The sequence below is a fragment of the Scatophagus argus genome, chromosome 6 (assembly GCF_020382885.2).
Source record: "Scatophagus argus isolate fScaArg1 chromosome 6, fScaArg1.pri, whole genome shotgun sequence".
Classification (NCBI taxonomy): Eukaryota; Metazoa; Chordata; class Actinopteri; family Scatophagidae; genus Scatophagus; species Scatophagus argus.
Window position 1 is genome coordinate 8,092,815 of NC_058498.1, and position 21,675 is coordinate 8,114,489.

General features: G+C 41.7%; 2 protein-coding genes across 7 annotated transcripts in view; one reads left to right on the top strand and one right to left on the bottom strand.

The window, feature by feature from the left end:
* The window catches only part of LOC124060502 (E3 ubiquitin-protein ligase rnf213-alpha-like), a 44,893-nt gene extending 39,739 nt beyond the window's left edge, over window positions 1-5,154 (bottom strand). For 4 of the 6 annotated variants that reach the window (XM_046391562.1, XM_046391561.1, XM_046391560.1 and 1 more), the window contains exons 1-9: window positions 5,069-5,154; window positions 4,719-4,825; window positions 4,326-4,444; window positions 2,408-3,769; window positions 2,074-2,243; window positions 1,763-1,912; window positions 1,072-1,277; window positions 451-725; window positions 53-300 (exon numbers count right to left, since the gene is read on the bottom strand). In XM_046391562.1, the coding sequence (XP_046247518.1) occupies window positions 53-300; window positions 451-725; window positions 1,072-1,277; window positions 1,763-1,912; window positions 2,074-2,243; window positions 2,408-3,769; window positions 4,326-4,444; window positions 4,719-4,818 (2,630 nt within the window). In that variant the 5' untranslated portion in view covers window positions 4,819-4,825; window positions 5,069-5,154. The remainder of the gene's footprint in view (window positions 1-52; window positions 301-450; window positions 726-1,071; window positions 1,278-1,762; window positions 1,913-2,073; window positions 2,244-2,407; window positions 3,770-4,325; window positions 4,445-4,718; window positions 4,826-5,068) is intronic. The other 2 variants (XM_046391565.1, XM_046391563.1) reach the window with 2 other exon arrangements.
* A 10,490-nt stretch (window positions 5,155-15,644) lies between these two features.
* Window positions 15,645-17,998, top strand: jund (JunD proto-oncogene, AP-1 transcription factor subunit). Its single transcript, XM_046392549.1, has one exon. The coding sequence runs from the start codon at window positions 15,938-15,940 to the stop codon at window positions 16,754-16,756; it is 819 nt and encodes a 272-aa protein (XP_046248505.1). The 5' UTR covers window positions 15,645-15,937; the 3' UTR covers window positions 16,757-17,998.
* The last annotated feature ends 3,677 nt before the right edge of the window (window positions 17,999-21,675 follow it).

Genomic DNA, 21,675 nt, shown 5'->3' on the forward strand with positions numbered 1-21,675 from the left:
TCATCAAAACTAGAAACAACTGTTATGTTAACTTCAATCACACAATATTTACCTCTTTTTATATACTAAAGGACTTGCAAAGTCTTCCCAGAAAGACAAAAAATGGTGTTGTGGCTTCATGGGTAGGCATAGAAGATCGCACAGAGTAGATAGGTGGCTCGTCATTTCATGTTTCAGATATTTGTTGAAAACGAGCAAAGCAACCACTCCTGCGTGCAGAGGTGGCAGGATGGATTGTGGTGTTTTTTGCTGCTGGGAAATAATGTATTTCTCCAGAAAAGATTTGAGCAGGATTTTTACCTACAAAAAAAGGGAAGAAGGTAACACCCAACATTTAATGCTTATATTCTGATGATATTTCTTGCTGAAAACAATGATTTCAAGCAATTCAATTAGTCTCAGTTTTTAGGGAAAGATGTGCTGTTCTCGAATAAAACCCTAAAGATTTACCTGTTCTTGACCATATGACAATCCCCACGGTCTTTCCTCGTAATCATCATGAAGTACAGGAGAGCTGTACGTTACAAAAAACTGTTGTAGCAAGCAAAAGAAGTTGTCCACATTTGGTTCATTCCAAGTTGTAAGAAGGTCAAAGATGATATTCAGCATCACCCGGCCAGCTCGGTCTCTTTCTTTCATCACAACTTCTTTGGTAGAAGAATTCCAAGGCCACACACCCTTCTTCAGCTCGAGATGGATCACATCATCATACTGGTGCCACTCCCCTTGGATTACCAGGAGTGCAAAATTAATATGTTAAAAGCTTTATGTGTTAATCTGCATTGCATTGACCCCTTTGGTGACCTGAGATTAACTCATCAGTGTTCTGAATGGGACTATTTAATGAAGAAACTGCTTCGGAATTACCTCATATGAATCAATGAGGCTTTTCTGTACTACAGTTGTTTGTTTATTATTGTTGAGATTTTACGCCAATAACAAAATATCTACAGCAAATTAATGCTGTCAGACATCTGCCCAGGTAATTTACTGGTGAGGTTCTAGTCTATAAACAGGAACAGAAGTTGCTGCTGAGCTGTTGAGTGTAGAGAAGAGAAGTGAACAGATTACCTTCTTTTGTCAAAAGCTCGGGCTTGATTGTCAGGCACCTGTTGATGTATTGGTTTTTGTCTTTCTGGTAGATGGTCTCATACATGCACTCATAGCCTTTTTCACAGCGCTTGCAAATTACGTATTTGTAGGGTATGCTCTCATGAATTATGCTCTTGTGAATCATAACTTTTCCTTCAACAAGATATCCGTTGTCTCCTGTTGGCCTGTGAAACACAGCAGATACTATTAGTGATGGAACAGGCAAAGATGTTGCAAACCAATAATATCAAAGCAAACAATTTGCTGAACAATACTAGACTGCTAGGTGATAAAAGTAATTTTTTAAAAAGTCCCTTGTTTCCTTGGATTTTAGTGAAGAAAACATTTGTTTTAGTGTAACCCCTTCCCTGAACTAGTGAATCAGTATTTCATCTCTGGAGTAATATGCAGGAAACATAATGGCTGATAAATGTACTTTTTGCCAAAATTTGGGGCAAGTAAAATAACTGAAATGATTAACAATGGTTAACTGTATATATGTATTAACAGCTGTAATGTCTGTAATGTTTGTTTTCAGCCTTTTTCTCATTCATATGTGGCTGTTTTCAGGAGTGACAGAAAGCATAAAACAGCTGAACAAGAAAATCAATTTCAGACATTAAGCTTTTCATTAGATTAGGAAGAATATGTTTTTCAAAAGATGTCATACCTGGAGAAGGACATTTCCTGGCCATGTACATCCCATGTTCCAAATAATTTGCCAGACCTTAAGAAAATTAAATCCTTGCCTGGATCCAAATGCAAATCTTTGGAGGTGACGGCATGGAAGTACACTGGTAACAAATCACTGCTTGGTAAACTAAAACAAAAAAATCATATATAAGTGTTAACTTTGTATTTTTTAAATGAAATAAATAAGACAATATCAAAATATTTTGTAGCACTAGATTTATGCATACATACATACACAGCAAATTAGAAATAAACAGAGCATAAAGTTTTTAGAAATTCAAAACCTACATTTGGGCAGATTGAGGTTTAGTGATTGTTTCCAAGCTATTTGCTGCCTTCTCTTCAGGGTAGATGGTTGTTGATGGCCTGGGCACATCTAAATCTCTGCTTTCCACTTTCTGTTCCTGTTTCTCTGCCACATGTGTGCTTGTTTTCTCAGCTGACTTGGAGTCAGTAGCCTTTGATGAAAACATTTAGTTAAATTTTAGTCAGGTTTGTTGTTTTTAAGTTAGTTTTTATCATTTGGCATTCCAGTGAAAAATGAAAAAAGAAAGAGTAATAAGTCCTGTTATAAGCTAACAATTTGTTAGTCTGAGTCAGTTTCTATTTGACTGAATACTACCTCTGTGCTTTTGGGTGTTCCCTTTGTTACAGGATACGGATCAACAGAATGCTCAGTTTCTTTGGTATTTGGATCTTCTGAGTGACATCTCTCATCTCTGGCAGCTTGGTCTTCTTTCCTGGCAGTTTGTGTAGCAAATGTATGCTGCTCAGTGTTTGTGTGATTTTCGTTGTCATGCGGTCTTGCAGAAATATTTTGTGTCTCATCAAAGGTCGTTTTATCTTTATCTTTTTCAGAGGCAGACTGCTTTGCCACAGAATGAAATTCTTCAGGTATTTGCAAACATGATTCAGGTGCAGTGGAGCCTTCAGTTGATGTCAGTGATGATGCAGAGGTAGACAATGGCTCAGAATGAATGGCACTTGGCTCATCAACAGGACTTTGCACTGCATCAGGGCTCTCCTCTGTACTAGTATCTAATGAAGCCTCTGGTGGTTGCTCTGTCAGTTTATCACTAGGAGATGTAGATGAGGGCAGCCTTGTGGATTGAGACGGGTTTGATCCAGGGGCAGCTTCACAGCATGGTTGACTGTCACTTTCCTGAGCTGCAGCAGAAAGCCTCTCTTCCTCTTTACACGTCTCTGTGACTTGTGGTATCCTGTTAGTGATCGATTCACCAGCGAGTGTTCCCTCTGTTACAGGATACGGATCAACAGAATTCTCAGTTTCTTTGGTATTTGGATCTTCTGAGTGACATCTCTCATCTCTGGCAGCTTGGTCTTCTTTCCTGGCAGTTTGTGTAGCAAATGTATGCTGCTCAGTGTTTGTGTGATTTTCATTGTCATGCGGTCTTGCAGAAATATTTTGTGTCTCATCAAAGGTCGTGTTATCTTTATCTTTTTCAGAGGCAGACTGCTTTGCCACAGAATGAAATTCTTCAGGTGTTTGCCCACATGATTCAGGTGCAGTGGAGCCTTCAGTTGATGTTAGTGATGATGCAGAGGTAGACAATGGCTCAGAATGAATGGCACTTGGCTCATCAACAGGACTTTGCACTGCATCAGGGCTCTCCTCTGTACTAGTATCTAATGAAGCCTCTGGTGGTTGCTCTGTCAGTTTATCACTAGGAGATGTAGATGAGGGCAGCCTTGTGGACTGAGACGGGTTTGATCCAGGGGCAGCTTCACAGCATGGTTGACCGTCACTTTCCTGAGCTGCAGCAGAAAGCCTCTCTTCCTCTTTACACGTCTCTGTGACTTGTGGCTTTCTGTTAGTGACTGATTCACGAGCTGGGAGTGTGTGACTGGGGGGTGAGGGTGTGGCTCCTTTTTCCAGTGTGCCTGAGCAAGCAGTGTTATCTGCTGGGTCCTGAGGTGTTTGAAGATCTCTGGCTGGCTTGAAGCCATCACTAGCAGGCTGCCCCTGAAAAGAGTCTAAATGATTAACTTGGCAGATATCAGTTTCAGTTTTATAAAGTGGTTAATGTGTTGAGCCAAAGAACCAGAACACATGAGGATGAAAAAAAACCCCACAAACACAGTGTCATAGTTATGGATTTTATATAGTGCTTATTATTCACTTCTTATTATTTCAGTAGATCACCACGCAAGACTTAATGTTACAATAAAAATACTTTCTTTGACTTATCACACAACAATTGTTGATGTTTTTGCATGAACCTTTTATATCCAGCTTTAATTTTGCTATCCCACACTAATCTTCATAAAGTGCCATACTATAGCTTACAGACTGGCTCAACACATATGTTCTTTACAGGTGAATACAGAGAAGTTAAAAGTCTGTGCTCAGCTCTTCTGTATTTAGTTTCACTCCTGCCATCTGGTGTGCCCTTGCAGATACTGGCCTATTGCTTAGCAGACAAATGTGCAGTTTCAGGAAGAGGAAGTAAAGGCTTGTGAAAATGCTTGTGATTGTGAAATAAAACTGTATGGACTTTGTTCTTATTTTGCCTTTTCACCTTTGTCTGGGCAACGTTTTCATTTTCTTCTTTAACATTTCTTAGAACTTGGTCTTGATCCTCCTTTTGGTTCTTCTCCCCAGCAGTGACTGATGATTGATGTCCTGATGTGGACACATCTGGGTAAAAATTGATTATGTAACATATTACGCAGCCTAACCACAGTAAATATGTCAGTTTTAGTCTTTCATGGTACTTAAGCGCACGGGTAAATCAAAGATAAGTCAAACATTTTTAGTTTAGCCAATATTAAAAAACATGTGATATCAATACATGAAGTGATTTAACCCTGGTAGACTGCATTGGTTTTTCATAAAACAACAGATGGATCAGTTGGTGTCTAGTCACAGAAGAAAACTGCAGAAAACTATAAAACTCTGTTGGAAAACTTACCCTGAGTTTGTTTTTGAGTCAAGATGAATAACTTGAAACCACATTCAGGACAGAATTTAAATGACTTTTCCACTTGAATTCCACATTCAGGGCAGAACATGGTGCGTCTGTTTAGACAGATAACATTAGGCAGATGAATTTTAAAATCTAAAAAAGTATAGTACAGACTACTTGTTTGTTTCTTTTTTTGTTTCTAATTTTGTTTCTTGTTTCTGGTTTTCACCAATACCACGAAGCAGAGCATAGCATACAGTTGAGTCAAATCCCATAGTGAATTAATAAATCACTTAGTGAATTAAAAAAAATAATGTGTTTAACTTATTCTGTTCTAATGCAGAAAAAGAACTTACCTTGTTTGCTCTATTTGCCTACATTGCTGACAATGAACACAATGACAATATGAGCTGTGAACTGAGCTTATGTAGCTTACTGAGTCACTCATTTACTTTCATTTTCTTTTTCTTTTCCAATAAGAGGTGTGGCTGGTTTGTTTTTCTTTTGCTATGCTTATTGAGCCAGAAATAATCCAAACCAGAATTTTTACAATGCTTGTCCTAATAACAAAGATGTTCCATTTACTCTCATATGTGACAAACAGAACAGGAAATCTTGACCTGAGAATAATCCAAGGTCCCTATTTTCTAACAAAAATTAATCAAAGTGTACAGATCACCTTTTTCAAAACAAAGCATTAAGTACAATCAAGGTCACACAAAAAAATCCAAAGTGACTGTGAAGTTTGGAAAATCCTTGACTGAACTGCAATCTCAATGTTCATAGTAAAAAGTATGGAAACATAAAGCAACTGTCATGAGATTATTATCAAACAGAATTGTAATACTACCGCTACAATGGGATAGGAAATTGTCAGCATTTGCTTTAGTAGTTCTGTTATGCTAATATTGTTTAAGGAGGTTGTACCATCTTCTGGATTATTATGAGAGGATCACAGCTTAACTTGGACATGTGTGACAACTTTGTTCAACAACTACCCCCCCCCCCCCCCCCCCCCCGCTTGGCCTGACCGACTGCATCACAGGCTACATCAACTTCTGTGTGGAGAACACCTTGCCAACCCGGAGGGTACGGTGTTTCTCCAAAAACTAGCCCTGTGTGACCCCTGAGCTGAAAGCCCAGCTGAACCAGAAGAAGAGGGCTTTCTTTTCTGGGGACAGAGTGGAGCAGAAGAGAGTTCAGTGTGAACTCAAGTACGCAATCAGGCCACAGTATGTGAGACTGCGTAACTATATGTCTGAGGTGGTAGTCTGCAGCACGGGGCCCCCTCAGGGAACAGTACTCTCACCTTTCCTCTTCACCCTCTACACCTCGGACTTCACCTACAACACCAGCAGATGTCACCTCCAGAAGTTCTCTGACGACTCAGCCATTGTTGGCTGTGTGTCTGAGGGGAATGAGACGGAGTACAGGTCAGTCATCGCGGACTTTGTGGAATGGTGTGAGCGCAACCACCTGTGCTTAAACACCAGTAAAACAAAGGAGATGGTGATCGACTTCCGAAGAAGGACATTACCACTTACACCAGTATATCATATGTCACAGAACATCCAGGGCTTGGACATCGAGATTGTGGACAGTTTTAAGTACTTGGGTGTTCACCTCAACCATAAACTGGACTGGTCACATAACACCAATGCCCTGTACAAGAAGGGCCAAAGTCGCCTCCACCTTCTTAGGCGACTTGGACCTTTGGAGTGTGCAGGCCTCTCCTAAGGACATTTTATGACTCTATGGCAGCCTCTGCTATTCACTACGCTGTGGTCTGTTGGGGACCGGGCAGCACGGACCGGGACAGGAAGAGACTAAATAAGCTGGTCAGGAGGGCCAGCTCTGTCCTGGGCTGCCCACTGGACTCCGTGGAGGAGGTGGGTGAGAGGAGGATGTTAGCCAAGCTGACATCCATCATGGACAACACCTCTGACCCTCTGCATCAGACAGTGGAGGCTCTGAGCAGCTCCTTCGGCGGCAGGCTGCTACACCCTCAGTGTAGGAAGGAGCTACCACAGGTCCTTCATTCCCACTGCTGTTAGACTGCATAATTCAATGGTCTAGTCCTCTTTTCTTAGGAGGACTTGTATGTAACTGTATATTGTACTGTGTTTACTTACCTTGTAAATTGTTCATTTATTTTACCTCTACATTCTTTTGTAACTGTTTTTGCACACTTGTTGCTTTTTGCACTCCTCTTCTGTCCTTGTGAGCTGCCACAAAAAGTGAATTACCCCACTGCGGGATCAATAAAGTTCATCTTATCTTATCTTATCTTAAAATGCCAACGTCCATGTCTTCAAAGTAATCCACAACTGTGACATGAGGTTGGTGACCCACTTATGCTTGGGGAAACAAAAACTGATATATGTTATAAACCCCAGGTCTTACAGGGACACGGTTTCATCACAGGTGACGCTGATGAACCCACCGCCCTTAATCTTCTGCTTCTGACTTCAGAAATTACTGCAATGCCATCATTTCCTTGCGTCCGTGTTTTGGCTTTTCAGCCCATGCAATTCCCCACTCGTCCAGCAGCTGTCGCTAGAGAGCTTTCCAGTCTCATCCATCAACTTAACATCCACCTTTCCTCACACCTGTTCCCTGTTTCCCCTAACACAGCCAAGTATTACCACTCAGTCAGTACTTTCCCCTTGCTTGTTTGTCTCTGTCACTCACCAGTCATAGTGTGCCAACCATTACTCTGCCTTGTCTGACCCTCTCAGTCCCAGCAACCACTTGCCTGCCCCTTAGACCTCTTTGTACTGTAGTTTGTTTGGACTGATGTCTTGTTGTCATCCTGTTGCTTGACACTTGAGTTAATAATGTTTTTTTTTCGGATCCTACTCCTCTTTAACTGTCTGGATTTAAATTTCAATCCAATATTTTTGATGAGCAAGTCCCTGTATTGTTTGTATCTCATGCTCTACTTTCACAACAGACAAAGAAACACACACACATACGCACATGCAGGTGACTGCAGACCTTAACACCATGTCTTATTTTCCCTCCGACCCATCTACAAAACTACATTACTGTGCGAACTACTGTGCATCGGTCTATAAATGCAGTCACAATGCTCAAGAGCAGTACTGTTGCTGAGCAGAACCGATGTAGAAATTGATGGACTGCAGCTGTGCTTGCTAGCATGCTGCTTTTCTGACAAAAAAAGGCACAGTAGATAAATGATAAATGTTGGTTGGAGGTGTTGTACTGGTGTTTACAATGCTGTATACTAACTCTGACAAGATGACACAACTTCAGCCAATCTTTAGTTTAAACATGATGTGTGTCATCGCTAAAAACTCATTCTGAATATGTGCAGTTAATTTGGGTGAAAGCACATTTGACACTGATCATACATAACACAGGAAAGGTTGTAAAAGATGACTGGGAGAGACAGAAGAGGACAAGTGGAAGAAAAACCGCAGTAAAGGAAAAGAATAACCTTTGGAATTTAATTAAATTCAAGACAAACTCTTTGCCAAGGCAGCTGAAAGGCCAAGAGGTCCATTTTAATGGCACTGAAGTGAAACAGCAGGATGTGTTGAGTTCACATGGGAGGGATGTGGGGAATATTTTCCTACCAAAATGCTTGCATACATAATAAGATGGCATTTGTGATTGGGGGTGGGGAAATAGCACTACTTTCCACTGCCTCTGAAGTCAGTGCTCAAGGAGCATGCTAAATCATATCATTTCATCTCACTGCTAAACTGAATTGTTAACCGTGCTAACAGGCTTGGACTGTGTGTGTGTGTGTGTATTTGGTGTGTGGGTGTTAATCTCAGTGCAGGGCTATTGAGTCCTCCTCCTCCTCTTTACCACCCACACATCTCTTCCACACAAAGGCACACACCGTTACGAGTTACGAGCCAATCACCACCTCTCTTCCCTTCAGTGTCTTTTACCTGCGTCACACTGCATGTGTTGCCATGGCGATCGCTGATGCCCCCCCCCCCCCCACACACACACACACACACACACTATCTCTCTTTGCCTCTTCCAGTGCGAGAATGAAACCGACTTGTGTCTGATGATGCAGGCTGGCTGCAGACGTCATCACTTCCCTCGGGAAGAAGGCCTATTTTTACCACTGGGCACAAAGTATACCGAGCTGCCTAACATATTTATGGAACCGCATCTAATCCCAGCCTGCCAGGAAAACATCTCCCCCTACGCTGTGCATCACTCTCTCTCTCTCCATTCATCTCACAGAAACACTGTTCCTTCCAAGGCATATTTTTAGCCTCTGAACTAAAATGAAAGCCCTTGTGAAGGTTTTGGAAAATCTTGTTTTAATGTCTGCACTGTTTTATCTGTCATGCTGTATTTACCAGCAAAGGGAGACCACTCACACATACTCACCCTCCACAGGGAGGTCAGATGTCAGTGGTCACAGTCACCCAAGGAGCTCCAGCATCGGAGCTGGAAGAGACTCTCTGTCTTGCACGAGGATGCTTCGACTGAGCAGTTTCCTGTTGTGCCGAGACGACAGTGAAAGGAGTCAGCATGACATCACTCACAGTTTCCTGGCTGGTCATTTTGATGCCAGGAAATAGGAACTAACTGTCTGAAGCAGAACCTCTATAGTGAGGTAAATTAAAATGAAAAGCCAGGTGGGCTAACAGAAAGATACAAATATACACATTCAAGAAAGTGCTGGTCTCAAAAAATAAAAGAGAGCAGTCAACAAAAGTCAAAACATCTGCAAAGTGATCATACACTGTGAGTTTGCAGTGTGCTCATGCTTCGTCTTCTCTCCAAGGTGGACTAAAATTCACAGTGTTATCTGATACACGCCTAATGTGGCAACTGAAGCTGGTGCATCGTGAAACCTCTTCACTTACATGGCAACAAAGTCTTTTCTGATTCTGATTCTGATTCTGATAATCAGGACTTAAACTGGGCCACGGCAAGCTGTAAGTACGCTTCATCTCATCCCATATTATGTCAAACATCACTTCACTTTTAGTCTTTTATTCTCTCAGTAAGAAGACAGATGTTGGAGACAAATTCTACAACCAAAATTAATCATGACAACTACTGATTTATGTTCAATCAGTTGTGTGGTTGCTGTGAATGTGGTAAATAAATAAATAAATAAAAGGCAGGTAAAGGTATTTATCACACTGAAGTCACACCCAGGCCACCTTATCAAATGACTAGTCAGGCTTTTGTGAACATGTCTTTTCTAGTTCTGCCAAGGTGTGCTACGTCTTGATTGCGTGACCAGGTGCACCTGGCCTGGAACAGAAGTGCTTTAAAAAGCTCCTGTGCCAGAAGGGACAGACTTCTGGAGTTGTGACTGCTGAGCTAAATGTCTCTCAGGGACGAAACACTTTCAAATAGGTAACACATGAGTGGCATTGGGGGATCATAACTGGCGAGGTTAAAATTGGATTTCTTTATTTAACTGAATCGCGAAATGGCTGCAGTTGGACTTCCTGAAGGGCTGCAACATAAACCCATGAGTACTGAACAAATACATGACACCCAACCAGCAGGGGTGGACCAATAGGTGTGCACAGCAACACCAGAGGGCTGCTGTTATTATCACATTAATTGTGACTCGCCCATTGTCAACCACAACCGTAAGCCTGGGTACACAGATATGGGGAGAAGGAAAACACAGAAAGGATCAGGTCCCATATATTCAAGCCCACTTGATTATTGAGGTGGCAGCATCAGCCACTGAGCCACCGCACATCAGCAGCAACAGCATCACAGTTTCTATGGAAAATCAACCCGGTGTCCTCCCACATTCAGTCATCTTTTAACACATTCAAGATGGATGTATAAAAGCCTGAAACGGTCGGTGGTTATCAAATTCTATCTTCCCCTAAAATTAAAAGCATGTCTTTTGGCATAAAATCAAACGCTTGACCTTAGGGGTGAAATCAAAATTGCCTGAGACAGGCGGAAGATTTTTCCGGAAAGCGTAATTTGCATTTTTCTGTTTTCGGTCTGGTTGGAAAATGGATCAAAACCACCGTTTGAGGCAAATTGCTTAACGCTTCTGTTACCATCACTGTTGTCTTATGCTGGGAAAATCATATGACAAATCACTGATTCTGTTGGACCTTCAGATTGTTGTGGCAGAAAGATTCTAAGAACCATTACAGTCATTTTATACTGTGCAACACAAGAGACGGTGTGAACCTGCAGCGAATGTGTCATGAAAACTGTACATATGTAAATGTGGGGTAACATTAACCTGTGATGTTCACACATGCCAGAAATACACGCACTACTATAACTGTAATACGTTCCGGAAAAAAACATGAATCATATATTTTTCATCCTTTGTGTCTCTGACAGATGAAGTTCTACCAGCTGACTGTGCAGCCCTCGTCTCCCACACCCACAAAGTCCATCATATTACATTCATCATGTCTCCGCCACCACCAGCGTTTGGCGTCAGGGGCATTTCTTACATTACTCTCAGCTTCTCCTCCCGTCTTAAAAACACGATGACATCACAACGCGGCCTAATTGCCAAAAACTTAAATTTTCATCTGTATCACGTATGGAAACTCACTGCATCATTCACTCACATGATGTCTCTGACTGAGCTGATGTTTAGCCATGAAAAGACGTAAGCCTGCTGAGGTTTTGTGGCTACGTGTGTTTCATGTGTTTCATGTGAACTTTTGATTTGCACACACACACACACACACACAGATACACTATCACTTCACGTGTGAGGTTTCTACGCCTTGCATGAACGTGGAACTTCACCTACTCTTTGAAACTACGTCACTGGGCGAAATGGAGCAGGCTAGTGGGATTCATGCAAATACATGTGAACCCATACTCGTCAGGATTGTGATTCACTTAATTTACAGCTGAACATATGTAAAATAAAACACACACACACACCTTACCCTCAAAGTGTTCCTCAAAATGAACTGAATTACCCTTTAACAACTTTTAACATGAGGTATTTTACCTGACCTTTTGTTTTGATGTAAATTTAGCGATTCATATACTTATTGTGACTGAGTGTTACTTATGGCTCCCTCTTGAAAAATCACAAGTGTTTCTAAAGTGGGCCAGCTGTCAGCAATGTCGGTTCAAAAGGGGGATAACATAAACCTTGTTCTGGAAATACACATAGAATACATAACAGTTTATAATGACTGCAACAGCAGTGCAAGCTTTGGTTTCCCGAAGGTCAGCTTTACAGCCACATGTCCACATGTCCAAGGTCTCAGCACCAGAGCGGCGAAAACAAATACATCGTAATATACTTCTCTGAACCCAGAATTATCATGTGTGAATGACGAGCGCTGCAAAAGGAAATGAGATCTAAGATAAGATTATGTCTAACATGTTTTATTTTTGAACACACAGGCCCACACAAAGTCACATACCTGGTGTTCAGGCGCTGTAACATAGTTGGCCAGAGTCAAGACACAGCATTAATGTAAGTAGTTTGAAAGAGAAAAGAATGCCTCATACAGTATTTAATTACACAAGGGCACATATCCCAGTTCGGCTGCCTGAGAAACAACACAACACTGTGTTGAGCTTCGTTAGCTTTAAACCCTCACGGCAGATTTGCAGGAAATTCATTCATGTGAAGATGAAAGTCAGCCAGCATTTTAAGTTTCTGTCTCACAACAGAAGATGAATGCCAGTTTCTATTAACACTTTCTAAATGCCTTAAGTCCAATCCACACATCAACCACGTGTTGCTTAGTACAGTGCAAAACATCCCTGATCTCCTTTGGGCTCTGGCACATCTGAAGTTGAATGTTCGAGCTGATGCCAAGCATTCCTGACAGCTCATTCCTCTGCGCCTCGACTTGCAGCATTAACCCACAGTCATCGACAAAAAAATTACTTCCCAGAGGCCCGAGTTTATTCCTCCGCTGGCGTTAACTCGTGTTGTAAGAATTTAGGACGTTTATCTGACACGTTATTATATTACGACACACTAAAGGGCCTTTTGTGGGAAACTTAACAATATCATGTCACAAATTCTCCTCCCAACAGGGTTAGTGATCTAACTTTTAACCCACTGACTATTTGTGATCATTTTCAAAAACACATCGTATGTTTTTAAGTAATTTTCTACCTGCCATGTGTTTCAATTTATGTCAGTATTTGGGTAACTCAGCTCGATGCAAAGCCTCCTTGAGATGCTGTCGCCTTTAACGCACACTGTGGCATCTGGTGGTGTGGCTCTCGATGTGGCACCTGCTCTTGTCAAATGTCTTGCATTAGCATGGATTTCTGCACAGATTCAGGTTCCCCAGAGGATGACTCTTGTTGATCTGGTGACTTTTCACATAGCACTGCAAGCAGGTCAAGGTTTTGCTTATCCAGGAAAATATACCCGCAACCAATTCAGGAAGGTCAGTTATATTCATATAATTATATTCATTCCCCATAGAGAATGAAAGTATACGGGTATGGCTTAATTTCTACGCAAATCTAAAAGTCCAGTTTGCAGTTTCATTTTGAAATTTGGTTGTGCGTCGCCTACCAGTTTGGAAATTCCATTTTAATTAAATTTCATACTTATTTTGGCTGTGATGTGTTTTAGAGTCATTCACTCATCGTGGACACAGAAGAAAAATCAAATTAAGATTTGAATAAATTCTACACTTTTCTGCGTAATTTTTCTTTAAGTGCTGCTCCCTGTATGTTGTGTGTAAAGTATAACCGTGTGTTTGTTTTACATTGTGAATCTGATCCTTGAAAAAAGGTCAATGACTGTTTACACCATGAGTAACCCTGTATGTTATATGTATGTTGTATTGTACAGTTTATTGTGTACCAGCACTTCAGCAATAATGTAACTGTGAAGTGACCTTCCAGCCAAAGTCTATTTTCAAACTCTCACTTCCTGAAGGTTTAAGTTGCAGCCGTCGTTTTTATTCCTCAAGAACAGCAGCTGTGTTATGGTGGTTAAAGTGAATGCTGACTGATTGGGGACAATTTCATTTTTTTGATCATCTTTAAAAAAAAATCAAACCTCTTTCCTGTAATAAAATATTTTTGTATGTTTTGTATGTTTCAACTATCGCTGTTTTACCAAAGCGAGGCTAAATACTTTTCTTCAGTGCTGTGACTTTACACATCGATTACAAAGACAAGATATTTCCACAGCTGCGGGGAAGTTACTCGATCTGACAAATTAATTTGAAACCCAACATTTACGGACGAAGGCTGCAAAACTTCAACGTTGATATTTAGCTCACATTTCATATTGCTGTGTTGTCAGTTAAAGGGAAAAGAGAGTGAAAAACTGTGTTGCGTGTGTGTTAACATCCTTTCCAGCCATATTGCCTGCCCTTGTTTTTTTTTTTTTTTTTTGGTTTCATCTTTTTCTTGTATTGCAGGCTCAGCACCCCCACTCACTGAACAATATATTCAGACAAAAATATCTCTCCTCTGTTGGTTTACCCCACCCCCCAACACCACCCCAACCCCACCTCCATTTCCGCCACAGCATTAAGAGATATGCGCTCATCATGTGATCCGCCCACTAAAAAGCTTTGCAGTGATGGATGGGGCCTACCTGTGACGCACACACCCCCTCTGTGTAACCCTTTACAAGCCACAACTTTGTCTGGTAATGAAGCAAACAAAAGCCAAATACTTCAAGATATTAAGTCAGCGTTAAATCTTATCAATTGATTTAATTGTTTGCGCCTGTGTATTTAAGGACAAATGCCAAAAATAAAAAAATTAAAATTAAAAATCACATGAAAAGGTAGGAAACCAAACAGACTCAGAATAATTGACTGCAAGGTCCATATTGTAATTAGAAAACTGGTACCAAATTTATATCAAATTTTAAAATAAAAAAAAAATGTAAAAGCAGCTATGGAAAATGAAAACTCTTGAGAAGAAAATTGACTTGACATGACTTTTTCATTGGATGGGCAAATTGGTTTTGAGACTTTGTGTAACAGAAAACCAAACTGAAAACTGTCTGCTGACCAGAGGAAGTGTTGAAATCAGATTGAACTTCTCCTAATTCTGATTTGCAGGAATACGAGTGTCTTGGCCGAGGACATAAGGCAGAAGTGAGAACAAAGACACCACACAGATGTATAATAAAAACTATAATTCATGTCTTGTGCAACTTGAGATATTTCTTATACATTTATCATATAATTCTAAAATAATTACATATTATTTAGAACTATGCATTTATTTATGTAAACAAACCTCAATGTAGCACCTCAGTGTTTGTAGTTTCTCCCTTCTCTCCTTGGCAATAGAACCTGCACCAAAGATCATCTATTGAGAAAATGAATCGCTCTGGAGAGAGTGAAAGTTCATACAAAACCTTACAAACAGAAGTTCAGATAATCTTCACATAAGGTCTCTTTACTGTTTCTGTCCCCAGAACTTTCAACCACATCTCATGATCATCTTTAGCAGATACTCATCTGAAGTATAAGTACTGTAGCTTATACACATAACTAGAATCGAGCATGACTGAAGTTCATATCGGGTATCCGTTGTTTAACATTGCAATATGTCATCTGTCACTGACTTTGACTTAGAAGCATAACAAACTTCATATTAGTGCCTTTTGTTTTTTGAAGAATTTTTTTGAAACTCTATCTTTTCTTGGGGCATGTAACTTGATAGAAAAGATGTTGAAAAGACTTTTTCATCCTGATGTCCATTGTAGTTGCTGTTGGAAAAACCCACAAACCAGCGGTCAAAAAGACAATCATGCTTTCTTTCTGTGGAAAAAAAACTGTATTTACAATTAAAGCAAAATGTAAATTGGCATAATAAACAAACATTTGTGGAAAAGTACGATCAAAGAAACACTGTCAAAGTTTAGGCCTTTAACACACTATTACATCCACAGTCACTGCCTGTAGCTGAACACCGGAAAGCGGCCCAGAGTGAGACTTCCCTCTCGTCTCCTCCTCTCTTGTCGGTTGGTCCCTTCGGTAAAATAAAAGTCTGGAAAACGTAATTTCTGCCCAGTGCGCGTGCTCTGATGTGACATAATGGAACGTGCGAGCCTAGAAAAGCTCGAGGCAGCGCGCGCGCTCACGCAGTACACTCAGATCCTGCTCGAGAGCAGAGGACAGAGAGCGGAGTTCAGTCGCGTGTTGAGCGTATTGATTGAACACAAGAGATTTCGCATTCTTGCTTATTTGTGTGAGGTTATGGACGCAGTTCTGAGGCAGTGCTGAACAGTACGACTTGTCATTTTGACTACGGAAATAATGATGAAGAAGGACATTAACTTGAGCCTGGCGGATGACGCAGACCTCAAACCGCATCTCCGCGACGCCGAGAGCATCCTCAGCTCCCCGGACCTGGGGCTGCTCAAACTAGCCTCCCCGGAGCTCGAGAGGCTAATCATCCAGTCCAACGGAATGGTCACCACGACTCCCACCAGCTCGCAGTTCCTCTACCCGAAGACGGTGACGGACGAGCAGGAGTTCGCCGAGGGCTTCGTGAAGGCGTTGGAGGACCTACACAAGCAGAATCAGCTGAGCGGGGCCGGGCAGACGAACAGCGGCCTGGATCTGGGCGCCAACATCGCCCCGGTCACCGTCCAGCCGGATCTACCGGTCTACACGAACTTGAACAGTTATGGCAGCGGGCCGTTGGAAACCACTGTCAACTACTCCACGGACACAGTCCCTTTCCCGCCTCCTCCGCCGCATCATTTGGGGGCAGCCCCGCCACAGCCGGAGCTCTCTCGCGTCCCGCTGAAGGAGGAGCCTCAGACGGTCCCCGACGTCCAGAGCTTCGGGGAGAGCCCGCCTCTCTCTCCCATTGACATTGACTCACAGGAGCGCTTGAAAGCCGAGAGGAAGAGGCTCAGGAACCGGATCGCAGCCTCCAAGTGTCGAATGCGCAAACTGGAGCGGATCTCCAGGCTGGAGGACAAGGTCAAGACGCTGAAAAGCCACAACACCGACCTGGCCTCCACAGCCAGCCTGCTACGGGAGCAAGTGGCCCAGCTGAAGCAGAAAGTCCTCACCCATGTGAACAGCGGCTGCCAGCTGCTGCCACACGAAGTTCAAGTGCACTAGCCGGAGTGACAGAGCTGCAGTTGGGCTACTGACCAGCATATAAGCTCCTTGGACTTTGTTAATGTTGGTTTTTCAGTATGTAGCGTAGCCCAAATGTGTGCCGTTCCTAAGAGGGGTGAATGCAGGGCCACGTAGACCAAACTGTACATTAATATTCGGCTATTTAAGCGGCTATCAGCATCTGAAACATATAAACATACCTGGTTGGACACAATTGAAAATACTGATTGATGAGACTTTTCCGCTCTAATCGGCTAATATGGACAAGTTGCATTTTTATATAGAAAAATAAATAAGATAAAAGGGATTTTGAGGATCAACATGGCATCACTATCGCCTCCCTCCAGTGGAGCGAATAATCGCCGATTGGTTTATTAGATTTATACCGAAATAAAGAGTGGTTTGCATTTAATATATTCGATGTGTAAAATCCCGTCCTACATCGTATATGTGTTTACTGGCGAACAGCAACGTTAAACTGCAGATTTTTTAAAAGGAATTTGGCCATGAGATTTCCCAGTGGAGGGAACGATGCACTTATTGGGGCTGTATGCTCAACTTTAACGACAGAAGGCGCCGATTTTTCCTGTAAAAATGTTTACAGACTGACTATATACAGTCTCAAACCTGGACCAAACGAATTTTCAATATTCCTACATTACCCTGCACACTTATGGCACAGGTTAACGTGTGAATATTTGGTTGTAAGAAAAAAAAAATGCAAAAACTCATGTTTCATATGAACGATATAATATGCTATGGACTATTTGCCATACGTTTCTGTGGAGAACAATTTGCATGTTCTTGACATACTCGAATGTTGCCCACAGCTGGGTGTCAAAGGGTGCAATTAATCAGTGTTTATTATCCGTAACCCTTTACAGATACCTGTGTTGGTCTATTTTTTACTATATCGTGTCATAATTTCAGTGTGTTCTTGTTTTATTGTGAGGAGTGGTAACATTTTTGTTGCGTCGACTGTTGCTGTCACTCTCTAGCCTACATTTGTTTGGCTTTTGCCGCTGTGTTCTGAAGTAAATGCTGCTGGCAATAAACACTGTTTAACATGGACATTCGTGCAAGGATGCTTATTGTCAATATGGCATAATACAACAAGACAACACGGGTTATGTGATGCCAACACAGAATTAATGCCGTAACTGACTGGACATAAAGGCAATAGATGGAGGCTGAATTAATGAAGGCAGTGTTGTGTTGTGTAATAAATGAATTTAGGAAGTGTGTGTGTGTGTGTCCATATAATCAGTCTGGTGTCTTTCTCCCTCTGCTGGTTGATTGGGAAATTGCAAATGATGTTGATGTACTGATGATTTGGGTGGACATGAGGTTTCTGAAGAGCTCCAGAATGTCCACAGCAAAGTAAGGATGAATTTAATTTCACTTGTTGTTGGCCTGTAATTTATTTGAGCTATTCATTTCTCAGCAGGGCAGGATTTAAATTTGATTAAACATGGTTCTCTAAAAATCAAAGTCCATAATCTCAATTCAAATGCTCAAATCGCTCCTATAGTTCTACACTGTACCAGGTATGCTGAAGGCACACATGCATGGGATTTTGACAAATTATGCATAACTGCAATAACATAAATATTTTAGTTGTTGTCTATTATCTATTATCCATCCATTTTCTATACCGCTTATCCGTTGCAGGGGGGCTGGAGCCTATCCCAGCTGACTACGGGCGAGAGGCGGGGTACACCCTGGACTGGATGCCACACACTCTCACACTCACACCAATGTAGAGTAGCCAATTAACCTAATGTGCAATTTTTGGGGTTGTGAATGTGGGAGGAAGCCGGAGTACCCGGAGAAAACCCACACAGGCACAGGGAGAACATGCAAACTCCACATAGAAGGGCCCAGACCGGGATTCGACTCTGGAACCCTCTTGCTATGAGGCGACAGTGCTAACCACTGCACCACCGTGCCTCCCTATTGTCTATTATCTTTCACCATAATGTCTGGCAACACATTTATTATCTTTTCAGAGAAGCTGATATTCTCAAAACATTTTCACATTATAAGCTGACAAAAAGCAAAACAGTGAAATACTCAGGTTGGCGGGACAAACATTTCCCACCAAAATGGGAAGCCAAAGCTTGACGACTGTGAGCGATCATGGCACTGAACTCCGGATCTTAACTTTCCTGTCTGGGTTACGAAGCAGAACAGGGTTGGTGTTGGGTTTTTTTGCTAAGTTAGTGCAAATCTTTCTTATCACCTCATTTTGGGATTGTAACTCAGCAGTTAACAGGCCCATGTCACCCCCCCCCCCAAAAGGGTACAAAATCTTCAAAAACAAGGATTGGCTGATTGTTAGTCACTTTTTATTGTTTTACCACAAAGAACAGATTAAAAACATCCACAGCATATTCTCTCATCTTTAATGGCCCGAACTGAGGAGGAATCGAAGAGGCAGTGATATGAGACCAAATAAAGTACATGTCTCTGTGTGCTAGAAGATCTAAAGTCTGCAACCTCTACCAAGCTTGATGGCATTTCTTTTTTGTGTAGATACTGTAGTGGGTATTGCTTTGTAACAGAGTGACACATTCATTCACGAGCAGGCCTAGAAATGAATGCAGATACAGTACAACATGGCTCTTTTGAAGTTTTAAAGTTTTACTGCTTTACTTTTTTCTTCTTTTTCATCCTTGTTTTTATTTTTTGTTGTTGTTGTTATTGTTGTTGTTGTTGCAAGTCTGAGTCGATACAGCACAATCCACACATATGACTCAAAGGAACAGTATTTACAGATCTGGTTTATATAGAGAGGAAGACGTATTAGAAAGGAGAACAGTTTCAAAGTTTTTTGTTTTTTTTTTTACTAAAAGAAACAGTCACAACCAGTAAGAAGTAAAAGATACGCAGGATTGAAAACATTTCCGAGTTTCGTTGTGATCTTTTCTGTGGCTACTTTGGTGGGACAGTTTGACTCTGGCCTCATTTTCTTCCAAACTTAAATCGTCAGTAGCTCATCTGTGATTTCAGGTTTGAATGCTACAGTTGACAGTTAAATACTTTTCTGATTCAAATTTTGATTCAGTTGTATACTCAACGTCTCTGACTTGGTGAAGTTCATGATTTAAACCACCACCACAGTGATTTTTTTTATAGTGCTTTGCCCTCTCAGTCCACACATGCCATCCTCTTAGTCTGTTTTTACTGGAAACAGCAGCAAGCCTGGAATAACAATGACATTTAAAAAAGTGTCTAAATGACCAGAGTTCACTTCGGCACACCAAGCAGCACTTGTTTTATTACAATTTCAAGCATTTAAAACTGATCACACCTGCTCATTCTGGCATTTTACAGCAACAACAGCAAACTGCTTCCACAGCAATCTTTGGTGAAGTGAAAAGAAGGAACACCCCGCAAACTGGTTTTAACTGTGGGAACACTTTGAGTGTTTTGTGAGGGGGGGTTAATGTGTTCCCAGAGGGAGCGATGCTGTGTAGACTTTACAATAGCAGTTAGCAGAAATGTACTGTGGTTAAACAGTGTTGGAGCCAAGAAAACCTCAGCGCAGAATATTCGGTTCCTGCACTGATTTGAAGCCAGTGTGAGAAACTCAGCAGCAACTTTGGCCCGTGAACATTTCAGCCTCCAGCTGTTTGATGCTTGTGCGACTGCTCGTATTTCACCTGAAGACTCAAGACTGGAGATAACATTACACACAAACAGACACACAGACTCTGTAATACTGATTCTGTAGAAGTCTAACTATGGGCCATTTGTCGCTAAGCAAGGAAACGTTAAAATCGCTGAGTGTCGGCATGCGGCTTGACCTAACAAGCTCTCCCAGGTTCAGAGATGAAAAGAGATCTGCAATCCGGTAACTCCGGTATCATCATACATGCCTTTCCAAGTAATGCAATTGAACTGATGAGTGGCTGAACATGCGGACAGGTCTGATCCTGGAAACAGTTTCCTTCAGTGCCAACTAGATTAAAAACATCTGATCAACTGTTGTCTGCAGGATTTAAAACAACAGAGCTGGAATCTGATGGGGTTTTTTAGCCCCATCTTTTACGTCCTGCTATCCTGCACTGCGTGTCATCGAGTCTCAACACCAGCAAGACAAGATCCTGTATGGTTCCCGACTGGCAGTGTCTTCAGCGATGTTAAAACCAAACCTGTCTGTCCTAGAGGCTGAACGATCTAGGATTTCTGCCGTGTTTACAACAACATACCTGGCTCAGGTGGGCATCTATGATTTGTCAGGTGGTCAGATGTCATCCTATTCTTTTCCTTTCACTCTGTCAGGTCAAACTATCAGATAAAGGCAAAATACCATAAAAATTAGATAATAAAACATTGTTTGCATCCTCCAAACCCATTCAGTCATGTCCTGGTGAATAATGAGTCATTTGAATGTCACAGGAATATTTGACAAAGTCATTACCTGAAAGGTGGTCAGAGAGGTGAAAACTAAATGTCTGCTGCCTTCCAGTCTGTTGTAATGACACGACTTCAACCTTGGACCTTTCTCTCTCTGATGTAAAATACTTTAATATCAATATGTAGCACTGTTAGTAAGTACGACTGCAGAGCTGTGTTTGTTCTGTTCAGCTTTTTACATTGTCTTTTATTGAGAGCAGGAACATCCATCCATCCGTTTTCTAGACCGTCAGGGGGGAGCTGGAGCCTATCCCAGCTGACTACGGGCAAGAGGCGGGGTTCACCCTGGACTGGTCGCCAGTCAATCGCAGGGCCAACACACAAAGACAGACAACCACACACTCTCACACTCACACCTAAGGGCAATGTGGAGTGGTCAGTTAACCTAATGTGCATGTTTTTGGTATTGTGGGAGGAAGCCGCAGTACCCGGAGAAAACCCACGCAGGCACAGGGAGAACATGCAAACTCCACATAGAAGGGCCCAGACCAGGATTC